At 42.6% G+C, this 16,612-nt stretch overlaps 1 protein-coding gene across 1 annotated transcript in view; it reads left to right on the top strand.

Moving 5' to 3' along the window:
* The first annotated feature begins 493 nt into the window (after positions 1-493).
* Positions 494-16,612, top strand: part of EXT1 (exostosin glycosyltransferase 1) — a 336,175-nt gene continuing 320,056 nt past the window's right edge. The window contains exon 1 of the mRNA XM_042464165.1: positions 494-1,702. Within this exon, the coding sequence (XP_042320099.1) occupies positions 747-1,702 (956 nt within the window). The 5' untranslated portion in view covers positions 494-746. The remainder of the gene's footprint in view (positions 1,703-16,612) is intronic.

Here is a 16,612-nt window from a genome sequence, read left to right as displayed (position 1 = left end):
TCTTTCCTTCCTTCCTTCCTTCCTTCCTTTCTCTCTTTCTGTCTACTTCCAAAGCAAACTTCTCATTCTTTCTTTCCTTCTCCCTACTTTCTCTCTCTCCTCCCAAATCAACTTTCTCCTCCTCCTCTCTCTCTCCTCTTTCTCTCTTTCATCCCAAAGAAACTTTCTTTCTTTCCACTTTCTCTTCCCAAAGCAACTTTCTCCTCTTTCATTCCTCTTAAAGCAATCCTTCTTTCCTTCCTTCCCATCTCTCCATTCTTTCTTTCGTCCCAAAGGAATCTTCTCCTTTCTATCTTTCCTTCTCTCCACTTTCTCTCTCCTCCCTAGGCAACCTTCTCATTCCTTCCTTCCTGCCTTTCTTTCTCTCCACTTTTTCCTCCCAAAGCAACCTTCTTTCTCTCTCTTCTCCTTCCATCTTTCCTTCTCTCAACTCTCTTCCCAAAGGAACCTCTTTCTTTCTTTCTTTCTTTCTTTCTTTCTTTCTCTCCTTCCCTCACTTCCCCTTCCCTTTCTTGGACCATCCTAAAATGACAGACAGGAGGGCCAGGGAAAGTTAAAGAAGGTCGCCCACATGCGCTGCTGCATCAGCCCAAACCTTGGGGAAAGGCATCCAGAGAAGGTGGGTGAAGTGAGTGGGAAGCTTTTGGAGGCGGGAAGATGGCGGACTCAAGCTGAAAGTGCCCCCTGGCCAATTTGGGCGAGCCCTGCTGCCTTCCTCCCCAGCCCTCTCGACCCAAGCAGGACACATGCAGGCCAAAAAACGCTACTTCATCCTCCTCTCGGCTGCCACTTGCCTCGCCTTGCTCTTCTACTTCGGACTCCGAGCCTCCCAGAGCCCAGGCCGACGCCAGGCGTCCCATAGTGGCAAGCATGGCCTGCAGCATCCTAGCCCTGACCGCCCTTGGCCTCGCTTCCCAGACGCCCTCCGCCCTTTCCTCCCTTGGGACCCGCTGGAAAGTGAGGACTACAATGCCCATGGCTCCCCGAGGCAGAAGCGGGATGCCAACGCCAGTGTCTACAAAGGGAAGAAGTGTCGCATGGAGTCCTGCTTCGACTTCGCCTTGTGCCAGAGGAAGGGCTTCAAGGTCTATGTCTACCCGCAGCAGAAAGGGGAGAAGATTGCCGAAAGTTACCAAAACATCCTGGCCGCCATTGAGGGATCCCGCTTTTATACCTCTGACCCCAGCCAGGCTTGCCTCTTCGTCCTCAGTTTGGACACCTTAGACCGTGACCAGCTTTCCCCCCAATATGTCCACAACCTGAGGGCCAAAATCCAAAGCCTCCATTTGTGGAACAATGGGAGGAACCACGTCGTTTTTAATTTATATTCTGGCACCTGGCCCGACTACACCGAGGATGTGGGCTTTGACATTGGCCACGCCATGTTGGCCAAAGCCAGCATCAGTACGGAGAACTTCCGGCCCAACTTTGACGTTTCCATCCCGCTTTTTTCCAAGGATCACCCCAGGACAGGAGGGGAAAAGGGCTTCCTGAGGTTTAACACCATTCCTCCCCTCAGGAAGTACATGTTGGTCTTCAAGGGGAAAAGGTACCTGACTGGGATAGGATCGGACACCAGGAATGCCTTATATCACGTCCATAATGGGGAGGATGTTGTCCTCTTGACCACCTGCAAGCATGGTAAAGACTGGCAGAAGCACAAGGACTCACGGTGCGATAGGGACAACGCTGAATATGAAAAGTAAGTTGGTCCACCACCTGGTCCTACCTTGGTTTCATCTCCTTGTCGCTAAGGTGACAGTGACAGCTTAAGGATGGGGTTCTTCACCTTTGGGATTTTGGGACTTCAGCTCCCAGAATTCCTGAGCACTAGCCATTTTGGCTAGAAAGGCTGGGAGCTGAAGCCCAACTTGGCTGTAGGACCAAAGGTTGAAGGACTTTGATGGTTGAAGGACTTTCCATGCAGCTCAGCCTGTTGCTTGCTTTCTTCCCACCATTGGTAAAGATCCTAACATGCACTGTTGGGGCTGCCTTCAAAAAGCAAACAAACTTTCATTTTAGTTGCAAACATTTCCCTCAGGTTGTAAGTTTAAAATTCCAAGTTGTGATGGAGGAGATCTGTTACCCTGGCCCAGGTTTGGAATAGGAGGTGCGGATTCTTGACACGTTCCAGCATGGAGCTTTAGGGCTAGGTTCTGTGAGGCTTGGAGAGTTTGACATCAAAATTGCTGGTGGGAAATGAGTAGAGTAAGCTTCATGTTAACTTAAAGCAAGGGTGGGCAAAGTGCAGCCATCCAAGGCTGTTTTGGTGGCTTTCAGCCCCATCTATGGTCCTCAGGTCGATCTTATTATCTCATAAAAGAGAACTGACTCACTTGGAAGCCTCCGGGAGTGGGAAATCACTGTTTAAATAGGTAACGGGTCCCCCCTGTATGATTTATCATCACAAAAATGCCTGTTAGAAGTGCATTTTTTCTTTTGGGGAACATTTTTGGCAGGACATGTGGCCATTGAAAGTTCTATGGGGCAGAAAATTGGCCCCTGGCCCCACCACAATTGCCCGCCCTTGAATTCAGGTGTGAAGCTGCCATTCTGTGCACACCTCCTTGGAAGTAAGACTCAGTCAGCATTTTGGAGCCTGCTGCTCAGAAAATGTCCATACGATTGCATTCTCAGTACAGGTTTCTCCATGATACTCTTCTGAATCTACATGAATAAGATCAGGTTGTTCATTTCTTGAATGCACCGGCATGTCCTTCCAAGTAAGATTGCTCCACATCAATGCTTTATCCTGGGACTTTATTTATTTTTTTATTATTATTATTTGATTTTGCTGGAGCTAGGGATTTGTAGTTAATTTGTCTCTGTGACAAATAGCCCTGTACCCAGTAGCATCTTTCCCTTTTTCAGTCATTCACACTCCCTCCCAGTGGTTTAATGTTCTCCTTTTTCACCTAGGAGAATATTGCCTAGAACAAAGTTCAAAGAAATCTGATGACTGGCTTAATATGTGGGTGTGTTTTAATTTATTTAGATGAGTACACCTAGACTTGCTTATCTGTGGTTTCTGACTCAGTACCAGAAACGGTTCAGTTGATCTATGCAAGTTGAAATCTAGCCTTCATGTTTATTTTTCTTTCCCAGCTCAGCTGTAAAATTGGTGACCATGAGGATGTGGGATTGCGCTAGCTTCCAAGCTCTTGGAGTGTGTTTTTCCACGTTGACCATTATTTCCAGGGGTAAAAACATTTCCTGTGGCTTTTCCACTGCGTGTCTGTTCCCCCTTCCCTACACTTTTGAAATCAGTCCTGTGGAGTAAATATAGATACGAAATGTAAAATTATCTGGGTGGTACCTTTTCATGGCCCTTTTGCTAGGAAAATATATTGGCAAGCTTTTGAGTTGTACAGAAATCAGATCCGGAGGATAATTTGCAATTTAAAAGCCTTCTGTATCATCCATTCAGATGCTCCTGTCTTACCTTAATTCCTTTTGCATCCAAGTTTCTCTTTGCTTGGGGTTTCCATAAAACACCTCCTTGTCACATTGTTTGGTTAATTCACCCTCTTTATCTTCCAACATAACTTGCAAATCAGGCACATAATTTTTTCATGTTGCTGCTGAGACAACAGTTGTGTTAAATTGGCCACAGTAGGGCTGTAGTGATAATGAGCCTGTTCAAAACTAATTAGTTAACTTTAAATGCTGACCACAGCTGAGTTGAGATTTTGAAGCTAAAGTGACCCTGATACTGTAGAAGAAGGCAATGGAAATATTGTGGCCATACCTGATGGTCCAAAGTGATATTCCCCCCGGAATGGCCTGGACTGTAAGCCTTCAGGCCTCAGAAATTTGGCAATCCATTTGGGAAAACTAGCTGCAGAAAGATTTGGCCTGCAGCCCTTTCAAACTGGCTATCAGTTTGCTAGAAACTAGGAAAACCAAATAGCAGCTAGGCACCAGATGACAAGAATGAACACCGCTGCTTCTTGCAAGAAGAGGAAGCATACGCCCTTGTCATGCATCTGGAATTTGTTAGAATGAATGTGGATGTAGCTTTATAGAGGTCATGGGACTATCATGCCAGCTATGTTCAGATACCGGGAACTCCATAGCTTGCGTATAGATAGCTCAGGAACTTTTTGCTTTAAAGTCTGCATGAGTGGATTTTGCATGTACAAATAAAATACTTTTTAATCTGATGTTTGCATATATCTCTGTGTATTTGAGAGAGAGAGAGAGAGAGAGAATGCATCAGATTTAAATGCCTATAGGCTTTCAGGAATTTCTTTGTTTGGAATATGATCTACTAGCCTGGTGTTAGCAATCTCAGCCTAATGTTTCTGAGATTTTATACAGCTGTTTTGGCAACTTGTACAAGTTTTGATAGGAAAGTTTTCTCCCATTCTTCTGTGCTGAATGGCTCTACTTCAAAAGTGTGAGGCTTTGAGGTCTCAGTGTTTTGTGTAGAGCAAAATTACTTTCTCTGTCAAGTGTCATTCATTTCTTAAGGGAAAATATATGGGCTTCATTTCCTTTTCTTGCTATAAAAATGAGGCAGAGGAGAATCCTCTGCTGAATGCCAGGACTGTAGGCAGAGTTTAGGTAGGTGGTATCTAATTTGTTTTCACATGAACCCCAAGGTCTGTACCAACTGACACCGGATACAAAAACAGCAATACACATGTGATTACAGACAAGGTGATTTGGAGCAAATCACCCAAGGAATTTATTTTCAGATCTAGAGCTGGAGTTGATACACATAACCTCTTGTACATGGCATTTATTCCTGTTTTCCCCCCCTGAGCTTTGCAAGACCGCATTTGGGCTGGGGTGGGTGGACAGGGAAGGCTTCTGGTTATCAAAATCATGGTGATCTACCACAAGACTGCTAGAGATCTCCTGGTAGATCCTGACTTAACTGCCTGCCTCCCTCCCTCCACAGCCTTGTCGTTCTTTCAAGGCAAGTTAATTGATGTTGATTTATGGCCTTCCGGAAAAGGTAAGGGCAATTACTTTTGCAAAACACAGATGACTAGGGCTTTACTTCAGAAAGACAGTGCCTTCAAGAGCAACTGTTGGCAGCGCTAAAACTCACACAGAGGCACAGAGTCAATGGGGATTTATAATGGTCTGTCATCTATCTTGCAGATCTCTCTTTTTTCTCTCCCCCCACTTCTCCTCCATCTCCTATTCAAGTGCTGTCCCTGCTTGGCTCTGCACTCACTTTATGAAACGTGACAAGGCCATGTCTTGGGGGAAGCATGACTTACAGAATACTCGGCCGTATCTCTTTATAAGCACATTATAGCTATACTCATATATGAAATAGTTTTCTGTTTTTACCTTTCTGTTGGGAAGAAGGGGAAGGCTGCTATTTTAAAAATTTTAAAAATAAAGATATGACCATTTGGGAGAGTTTTCAAAAGTCATTTTTAAAAAAAAATCTATTGCATTTGATCTAAATTTAAAAGAAGCTTCTGGAGAGAAGACTGAGAATTGAATAACTTGTTCTGTTCCTGGAAGATAGAGTTTAAGTGGTGATTAGGTATTATAGCAATCAAAAGCCTCTGTGGATAAAGGTCCAAAACACACTGCAGAAATAATCTAGTTTGAGACCTCTTTAACTGCCCTGGTTCAGTGCTAGAGAATCCTGGGAATTGTAGTTTATAGTGACATCAGAATTCTTTGACAGAGAAGGGTCAATGTCTCACAAAACTACAGTTCCCAGAATTTCCTAGCATTGAACCAGATCAGTTTAAACGGTCTCAAACTGGAGTATTTCTGCGGTGTGTTTTGGATGAAAGGCAGTATATCTCTGCCTACCAATATTGGGAATAGTCAGGAAACTGCCATTAGCTTTCTGCAAGCAGCTTGTCCCATTGGGAAACTGAATGAAATGGACTTTAGTCTTCCCAATCTAGCAAGGCGTGTGTGTGTGTGTGTGTGTGTGTATGACCTTTCAAGTTGCCTGTTGAATTATGGGAACCCCATGACTTTCATAAGGTTTTCTTAGGCAAGGAATAATCAGAGATAGTTTTGACAGTTCTTTCCTCTGAAATTTAGCTTGCAGCACCTGGTATTTGTTGCTGGTCTCCTATCCAAGTACTAACCAGGGCTGACCCTGCTTTGCTTCCAAGATGAAATTGCATCTGGTGCCTTGAGAGCAGAGAGGGCATTCATTTAAAAAGACAAAAAGAAGATGCCCTGTCAACAGTATAGACACTGGGCAACCTTGGCTGCACTCAGTTGGGCACTGTCAGATGTTTCTGCGCTTTCTGGTTTCCTTTGACACTTGAGCTTGAATTTGCTGAGGAATTTTATCTTACCTTGTTTTCTCTGATGGACAGGAGCGCGAATATTCAGCAAGTGGCCTGTTGGCCTGGTAGTATTGATCCTGGCAAGGCAGGCAGAGAGTGGCTGGTTGAGACAAGGCCTGTTGAGCTGCAGTATGAAACTACATAATTAGACTTTCTCTCAGTCTCTCAAGAAGGGAGGAATTTGTATACTGTTAGTAGAATAAGAGTCAGGGTGGTGTAGTGGAGCCAGCATGGTGTAGTGATTTGAGTGGTGAACTAGGACTACAGAAGACCAGGGTTTGAATCCCTGCTCAGCCATGGAAACCCACTGGGTGACTCTGTGCAAATCATATTCTTTCAGCATTAGATGAAGGCAGTGGCAAATGTCTTCTGAATAAATTCGGCCAAGAAAACTTTTTTATGGTCTGCATAAGTCAGAGTTGACCTGAAAACAAATAACAAAAGTATGACAAATAAAATAAATCTGCAATCATGTTTGGTCTTTCTTGGGTTTAAAACCCACTGATATTATGGGGCTGGATTCCAAATAACCTGGTTAGGACAGGGCTGCACAGTTACAATCTTTCTGATAAATCTGATTACATAGTTAATGAATGGCCCAAAGGGACAAAGTGATGAATAAAATTTAGTAACTTAGTTGTAATTTAGCAAGTAATTAAGTGCTGTCTAAACTGCTGAGTAGCCCACATTTTTTCTTTCTTTCTCTGTTTCTTCCATCCCACTTCAGCTCTGCTGATGAGTCTTCTACCTTTTTTGCAATATGCTCTGGAGAGTTTGACATGTTTTGGCTCACTCTTTCCAAGTTCTATTAAGAAATCCATCTGCAGGAACGAACTAATTAATTTCCATCAAAGTTATGCATCTCAGCAGATAAAGCTGATGCTGAGCAAAATGAATTGCATTACCTTGATTAGAATACTTGCAAACAGGTTTAAGGATTGGCTTGTTCTCTCTCTGCTTATGCATATGTGTAATAGACATTATATTGGCATTCATGACTTGAGTGGTTGGCTCCTTTTAGGCTTGCTTTGAGTGTCCATAGTTTTGAATCATTTGAATGATTCTTCAATGCCCTTTTGTTTGGGGGCAGATAATTATATCGGTTGTATGGTGAACCATGAAGCTAAAATTCTATAGTTGAGTCTCTCATATGTATTCTGAAATATTCCAAAGTCTAAAATGTTTTCGTGGGTGGCTGAGATAGTGATATCTTTGCATTCTGATGGTACAGTGTACACAAACTTTGTGTCATGCACATAATTGTTAAAAATATTGTATAAAATTTTACCTTCAGGCTAGGTGTATAAGAGGTAACGGTAAAGCTAGTCCCTTTACATGAATGTTTAGTCGTAACTGACTGTAGCGGGTGGTGCTCACCTCCGTTTCTAAGCTTAAGTGCCAGGGTTGTCCGAGGACTGCTCTGGTGGTCATGTGGCCAGTGTGACTGCACTGAATGCTGTTACCTTCTCACTTAGGTGGTACCTATCTATCTACTTGCATTTTCGAACTGCTAAGTTGGCAGAAGCTGGGGCTAGTAACAGGAGTTCACCCCATCATGCAGCACTCACGCTTCGAACTGCTAACCTTCTGGTCTTTCGATCATCAGAATTGGTGTCTTAACCACTAAGCCATCACATCCCTGGTGTACGTGAAACATAAATGAATTTTGTATTTAGATTTGTGTCCTGTCTCCAAGATACTTCAATATAAATATTCTAAAATCTGAAATCCCAAATATTTCTGGTCCCAAGCAATTTTGGATAAGGGAGATTCAACCTGTACATATCTGCTCACCTGCAAACCTACTGAGTTCCATGGTTCCTATTCCCAGGAGAGTGAGTGTAGGATTCCATGTACGTTTTTTTAATATCTTTATATTTATATACGCTACCGTACTGATGGTAGCCTGTTTAACTTAAGCTGCCTGAGGGCCCGCACTAAGACTCTAAACTATCTAGTCCGTGAGCTGCTTTTTGCTGACGATGCTGCCCTCGTTGCCCATACAGAAGCAGCTCTGCAGCGCCTAACATCTTGTTTTGCAACAGCTGCAGAACTCTTTGGATTGGAGGTCAGTCTGAAGAAAACGGAAAACACTACCATCCCCACATCACCGCAGGCACATCTGTGCTTAAGTCCGTCCAGCAGTTCACCTACCTGGGAAGTATCATCTCCTCAGATGCCAAGATTGATAAAGAGATCAATCACAGACTGGCAAAGGCATATAGCGCATTCGGAAGGCTTCACAAAAGAGTCTGGAGTAACAAACACTTGAGGCGAAGCACAAAAATCAGTGTGTATAGAGCCATTGTACTGTCTATTCTCTTCTGTGGGTCTGAAACATGGGTCACCTATCGCCAACACCTACGACTCCTTGAACGCTTTCATCAGCGCTGTTTACGCACAATTCTAAATATACACTGGACTGACTATGTGACGAATGTTGCTGTCCTTGAGCAAGCAGGGATCACCAACATTGAGGTCATGCTATTGAGGACACAGCTGTGCTGGGCAGGACATGTTTCTAGGATGAAGGACCATCGCCTCCCAAAAATAGTATTCTACGGTGAACTCACCACGGGTCAGTGTAAGAGGGGCGCCCCAAAGAAGAGATACAAGGACTCCCTGAAACAACATCTCAGACTTGGCCAAATTGATCACCAACAATGGTCTGCCCTGGCCTCGCATCGGGAGGCATGGAGATGCACTATCCACGATGCTGCAGCTTTTTTTCGAAAGCTCATGCCGAACGAGTCTCGAAGAGAAACGACAACGCAGAAAGAACCGCAACCCGGAAACATCACCCAAAGAGACCTTCCGCTGTGCTTTCTGCAACTGGACCTGTTTGTCCTGGATTGACCTTTTTAGTCACCAATGCGCTTATACAAAGCGTGGAATGAGTCCTTCCTGAATCTTCGTTTGTGAAGCAAAGCCAGATGACTAAGTCAGTCAGTCAATAAAACTGTAGTACAAGCTTAAATTAACATATACTAACATTTAACTCAAATAAACGTACATATAACACATATAAACAAAACCCCACAAACAAATACAAATGACTTGCTTTTCTCTCCCTGCTGGTTCAAAATTTATATCTTACAATTTCTTTCAATGTAAGGTTCATTCAGCAGAGATTATGGGTGCTTGATAAAAGGCTTTTTTTTGCTATTGGTAAGATGTGGAAAAATCAGTTTAAAATGTACAGATTTAAGGAAGGAGAGAACTAGGTAGAGAAACAGATGAAATGAAAGGATTCCATGTTTAATAACACATTTATTGACATTTTGGGAAGTGTATACATACAGAAAGGTTAGATCAAGTTCCCTGCAAAATAAACATGTGTAAGGTACTTTCTCACTCTGTCTTTGAATATGAAGAATCAACAAATACTGTATCAGATCTCAGTAACATTAATTATGTGTCTGTCCGTATGCAGAATATGCCCAGCTGTCCAAACCAATATACCAGTATTGTTTATAAAATTTTAAGGGTCATTGAGGTAATAGGGAGATACAGATAAATATTTTAATTGTGAATCTATTAGATCTTTTTTTTTTTAAATGACAAGAATGCACTTGGTTAGAGGGGTTTGTTCCTTGTGTGCTTCTTTTTAAAAATCCCTGAGGGACTAAAGGACTGTGTACACAGTCCTGAAGGGGCGGCCTCCATCTGCCCCTGTTACAGTCACATTGGGGCCTTGGCCACCACATGCCATGACCCCAATCTGGCCTTTGCAGTGCGCGATAGCTGTGTTGTCGCGGCTTGGCGGTGCTCTTTTGGTGCTACGTCGTATGTATGCAGTGCCGGAGAAATGCCGTGATGCCACCCACCATGCGATGCAATGCGCAGCATCATGCCGGCCTGGGGGTGGGGCCAGGGGCATGCATTGTGTAAACACTACGCCCTATTCTGCCCCCAAGCCAGCCCAAACTTACAGTCTGCACAGCCCCCCCGCACAACTAGAAAAGCACCGTCACTAACTTTAATCCAAGTATACAATTTTTCTCTTCTCAGTTGAGCTTTGAAAATACTGGCCCCTCGTGGGGTGCTTGGGTTGTCATTGTCATTTCTCTTGTAAAGCCAACCTCTTGGCCTTGCAGAAGAAAATATGAAAATATGAGTTTCAATAATTTGTTCCTTACATCAAAAGCAAGCATATGCAACAAAGGCTCCATATATTGTTGGACTGTAGTTTCCATCAGACTTAGCCTGATGATCAGGTGTGTGTAATGTGGGGACCTGCAGTTCACCAGTATCTGGAGGGCTGTGCAATATACACATCCCCTTTGCCCAATTTGTGCCTAATTATCAAACCAGCAGGGAAACTAGCAATACAGTGCTTCCTCTGTTTTCGTGGGGGATTCGTTCTGGACCCCCCTGCGAAAACGAAAAAATGTGCATATTCAAGCCCTATTAGCTTGAATTGAAATGTGCTCCCACAGGGGCATGCAGGTGCATGTCCCATTTTAACTCCCTCTGTTTGTCCCCTGTGGATATTCAAGGAGCGTGGATCCGAAAGCCTTCTATACCTATGCAATCAGAACAGGTGAGTCTTCATGGAGAAAGGTATTCTGTAGATAGGAGCCACCACACACAAGACTCTTTTCTTGGTAACTACCAATCATGGAGTGATGGCACCGAAAAAAGTACCTTTCAGTATGAAATTTATACATTGAGAGGAGCACAAAGTAAGGAAACCAAAACCAATCACAGCTCATCTGTACATCTGCATGGGAGAGCTGAAATCACTGGGTGTAAGTGCTGCCTTGATTTGAATTGTTGTTCTTGCTGTTACAGGAGGAAATTGCCAATGAGGCCGAACACATGTAAAGGGATGAGGGGGTCCTTGGAAGGAGATCACTGGTAACATGAATTTGCTGGGTTCATATGTATCTGAGCCTCTGTTAAGGGGTTGGGTGGGGAAGCACAGTAATGCAGCAACACTTTACTTCCAGCTAGTCTCTGAGACTTTAGTTATTTGGATTGTATACCAGAACTGCATGGGATCCAACCATGGGGAATTGACAGTCACATGCCCCTTTAATGTATGAATGGGGCCTCTTAGAGACTATTTTGAAGCAAAGTGCTGTTTTTAAGATAAATAGCATCAAGCATTTACTTAACTTAATGGATGGGTGTTTGACGCCTTGCTGAAATGCGATTTCCTGAGGTTTTCTATATTCATTATCTGCCTAGAAGCTGTATCAGGAATACCCAAGGAGTTGTCTGTGCATGTAGATAGCTGACCATTTCCATAATAAGAGATGAATAGTCACAGGCTTATGTGTGTATTGTTTAATAGTCTGTTGTGTGTAATGTGTTTTGTCTCTAGGCTGTAGCTGTTTCCAGGGATGGTAATGCCGTAAGTAACCACTACATCAGATTACTTAAGAACCAAAGAATGAATGAGCATAACCTTAAATTATGTATTACAGTGCTACAGATTACCAAATGGATTGGGAGGAGGAAGAGAAAAAAATCCACCCTCTTATTTTTTTTCTTCCCCTTTTCAAATTGTTCTCTGTGTTAGGCATGAGTGTGTTAGACCCCATGTTTTGTCTGTAGGGTTAGGGTTTATCACAAAAAAAATCGTATATATGGTAGTAGCAGGCATTCTGGTTCTTGGGTTTCATAGATCTCTGCCTAATCAGGAATTTTGTTGACTCTTGGATGTGTGTCACTTCATGTAAATTTTATTATTATTATTATTATTATTATTATTATTATTATTAACCACCTTTATTTATAAAGCGCTGTAAATTTACACAGCGCTGTACATACAATCTTTTTAATTGGATGGTTCCCTGCCTTCAGGCTTACAATCTAAAAAGACACGACACAAAAGGAGAAGGGAGTGGTGGTGGGGAAGGGGATGAGGGCCAGCAGTTCTTCTCTACCTCCGAGGCCTGGATCAGGGGAGATGGACTGGAGGGAGGGCTTGGCTTCGTAATGGATGGTTAATCTTCTTCCAGGAAGGCCTGTTGGAGCTAGCCTGCCTCTCTAGTAGGATAATACACATGAAATACAGGAAATGATTCAATAAAACAGGCAACAAAGAACATCAAATAGCAAGTGACAGTTATGCAATGCCTGGGAACGCTTCTCTGAACAGGATGGTCTTCAACTCCGTTTTGAAGCTGGTTAAAGAAGTGATGGCTCTTGCTTGTGGGGAAAGAAGGTTCCAGGAGTGAGGGGCAGTGTGTGAAAAGGGGCGAATCCGAGATGGGGCAGAGGAAACCCTGGGCTGGGACAGCAGACCTTGACTACCAGAACGGAGGGCCCTAGTGGGAAGGTGAGGAGAAATAAGGTCTGATAAGTAAGGAGGGGCCAGCCCATGGAGGGCTTTAAATGTTAACAGCAGGAGCTTGTACTGAATGCGGAAAGGGAGTGGGAGCCAGTGAAGGGATGCCAACGCAGGAGAGATGTGGTCAAAGCGGTGGGCGGATGTGATAATGCGTGCAGCTGAATGCTGGACAGAAATTAAAGGACAGAGGTGAGAAAGAGGAAGCCCAGCCAGGAGGATGTTACAGTAATCAAGTCGTGAAACCACTAGGGCATGGAGCAGGATCTTGGCAGTAGAGGTGGAGAGATATGGTCGGATTTTGGCAATGTTGTACAAAAAGAATCTACAAGCCTTGGCTGTGGTCTGGATCTGAGGGATACATGACAGAGAAGAGTCAAAGATAAAACCAAGACTGCGGGCTTGCTGGACTGGTTGAATAGAAATGTTGTCCACAGAGACAGAAAAGGAGTGTTGAAGGATGGGCTTAGGAGGAAAGACAAGAAGCTCCGTCTTGGACATATTGAGCTTCAAACGCCAATGGCGCATCCACTGCGAGACAGCTGTGAGACAAGACGAAACTTGCTTTTCAAGCCTTGGAGAAAGGTCAGGGGTGGAAAGATACAAGTGGGTGTCATCGGCGTACAGATGGTAGGAAAAACCGAAAGAGCTAATGAGTTTACCTAAGTACAGTGTGTAGAGAGAAAACAAAAGGGGACCCAGAACAGAGCCCTGGGGAACTCCAACAGATAAGGGAACGGAGGACGAAGTCTGATCACCTGTGACCACTGCAAAAGATCTGCCAGACAAATAAGATCTAAACAGAGTCTGAGAACCCAAGGTCAGAAAGTATATCAACTAGAAGACAGTGATACGGTGTCAGAGGCTGCAGACAAATCAAGAAGGATGAGAACAGAGTAAAGGCCATTAGCCTTGGCCTGTAAAAAGTCATTCGAGATCTTAGTGAGAGCTGTCTCTGTGGAATGCCTTGGGCGGAAACCAGACTGAAAGGGATCGAGAATGGAGTTGGCTTCAAGAAACTCAAGACAGCGAGAATAAACAACCCATTCCAAAACTTTAGAAAGAAAGGGAAGAAGAGAAATCGGACGATAGCTAGACAGAGAGGAGGGGTCAAGAGAAGGTTTTTTCAGAATTGGGGAAATGAGAGCATGTTTGAAGTCTGATGGGAATCCAAATTTTCTTAGCTCTTTCTGCCTTCTTTTCTTAGGTGCTGCTTTCTCTCACTGCTTAATTTACCAGGAAATTATTTTGATGAAATCCTGTAGCTTTGCATAATATCCAACAGTCTCTAATTCAAAGAATCTAGTGTGGAGTCATGAAAGCAAACTGAGGAAATAGAGGAGGTTGGCCAGGTAAGATTTGACTTGCTTCTTGCACAAAAGAGACACAGAAAGAAAGAAAAAGTAGACATGAGAAGGAATTCTGGTTTACAAAGAGGCCTTGATCCAGTAAACAGCTCTGTGTGGTTATGGATAATGTGATCCAGATAAATCCCATTCTGGATAAATATTTCTCTGTGCTGTTGTTTGCCTTTAAGTTGTTTCCGACTTATGGTGACCCTAAGGTGAACCTATCATGGGCTTTTCTTAGCATGTTTCTTCAGAGAGGGTTTGCCATTTGCCATCCTCTTGAGGCTGAGAGACTGCCCAAGGTCACCCAGTGGTTTTTCATGGCTGGGTGGGGATTTGAATCCTGTTCTCCAGAGTCATAGTTCAAGCCACTACACCATGCTCCCTTTCCCAATGGAAACCCCTTTTTTATTTATCTTTTCTCATAGATTAACAAACTCATAATTTTGAAAATAGCCACAAAATGCTCTTCATGTGATAAAACATGAAAAGGGAGCTAGCATTGTATTCATATAAATTTGATTATATTACATTTGAACCCTCATTTGGCCCTTCTCATTACTTTATCTGATTTCTTATTAGGTTATGAATTCTGATGTACATACAGAACTGCTTAAGACCAAAGTTTTGGGGTTATGCAGTCCATTTCTCATTGTTGCTTGAAACTATGGAGTCTTCAGACAGCCTAAGAACAGTAGCAGTGATGTGCCATAGCTGTTCTGTTGGGATGTCACTTATCCTCTGTAATTTGTAGGAGTATCTGTGATGGTGCATAGTAGTGGGAGGATTATTCTCTGTTGGAATGGTACTCCAATTTCTAGATTTGGAAATACTTTCCCCCTGTGATTCATGCACACTACCTTTCAGGATGCTGCATTTTGGTTACTCAGTTTTTCTGTTTTGGAAATGTGATGCCTTGCCAAAGAATCAACAATCAAGCTGGGTTAATAAATATGAATTTTGCAAATATGAATGTTCGTATGCATATATTCTAAATTGAAAACAAGTAGCTTGATGAATTTCTACAGTAAATAAACATGGAAACACTCATACAGGGCACACAGCAAATGTGTTTCACCCAAGAATGGTAGGTCTGATAGATTTCAGTTCTCAGTTATTGCAACAGATTTTTATGTAAATACAATGGAAAGAATATGGTTGCTTCAGTAACACACATACAAAAATTGAAATAAAGAAGAGGAGATTAGCACATCCTCCACAGAGGGTTGACACAAACTAGGACTAGGACACTGAGAGACCTGGGTTTGACAGCCCCTTTGCTGGGTGACCTTGGGCAAGTCACACTCTCTCAGCCTCTTGAGGTGGGGCAAAGGCAAACTCCCTCTGAACAAATTCTGCCACAAAACTATCATCATGTAGAGGTTTCTTAGTTACCATAAGTCAGAAATGACTTGAAAGGTACACAACAAAGTGCACACAATTTGTAAAGCACTGCCGCAGGTTTCAAATGATTGCAATACTACTCCTGTTTCCAAGCCTTTAAGAGACATTGCTATAAGCAGTCAATTCAATTACAGGCTTGCAATGAAAAAACTTGTCAATATTGTAGCTATTTTTAATGTATTTTGGGGTGCTGAATTCGAAAACCGTAATATAAAAATGTTGTACCACACATGGTTATTTCACAAATTCAATATTTTTTAGCAATTCAGTTGTTACTCAGCTTTGATTAAATGTGGACGCAGATGTTCCAGTGCGGTATTTTTTAGTGCTTTTGAACGGATTTTTGTGTCTCTTATCAGAGAATCAGCAAAGTGTTTTCAAAGTCTATTAAAGGTCTTTAACTCCATTCTTACTCTTTGCAGGATAATTCTTTGTGGGATCATTTCATTCAGTCCCATATTACAACATAGAAACACCAAAGCAAGTCATGAAAAATTACGTGATGGAGGAAATCTGAGGTCATTTTTGAATTTAGAATGCCCAATTCCTATAAAACTAGTATACATTTCCTTAAAAAGTTTTTATGAATCTCGGTTTTGCAGGCCTGTGTAATTATTGTAAGACAATTAACACTAAAAGAGTAAAGCTAAATTAGTTTGTTGAAAAATATCCTTCCCATCATTCCCCACTGTATCATTTTTAAAACAGTTTTGTAAATCAGCTTCCTGATTTGTTTCCTTTGTTGTATCTTTGGTTCTTTTTGTGCAATTGAATGGAACAGAATTAGCCTTGATTTGGCTATGAATCATAGAATCATAGAGTTGGAAGAGACCACAAGGGCCATCCAGTCCAGTCCCCTGCCATGCAGGAACTGAGAGAAAAATATTGAGTGCATTAAAAATGTGAACAGGGAAGGCTTCCAGATCACGTATCTTTTTCATATCATTTCATAACTGAGATGTCCTATAATTATATGTTTGGATTTGTGCCTTTTGACACAGGGTTTGCTATAAACTATAATCATATGGAGGTTTCTATTGTTTGCTTGCATTCAATTAAAATCCCATTTGAGTTCCTGGAATGCACGTCTCAGATATCTGTTTTTGATAACCATTCTTCTCTCTGTTGCATGAGTTGTTCAGCTTAGAATGTGCCTTCAGTCCATCTTTAAATTCCTCCAGTTTAATTTAGGGAGAATAGTAGAGCTGTAAGAGTCAGTGTGGTGCAGTGGTTTGAGTGTTGACTTTGGATCTGGAGACGAGGGTTTGAATTCCCTGTTA

The sequence above is a fragment of the Sceloporus undulatus genome, chromosome 4 (assembly GCF_019175285.1).
Source record: "Sceloporus undulatus isolate JIND9_A2432 ecotype Alabama chromosome 4, SceUnd_v1.1, whole genome shotgun sequence".
NCBI classification, from domain to species: Eukaryota; Metazoa; Chordata; class Lepidosauria; order Squamata; family Phrynosomatidae; genus Sceloporus; species Sceloporus undulatus.
Note: the sequence above shows the minus strand (reverse complement) of the source record. Positions and strands in the feature narration are given on the sequence as shown.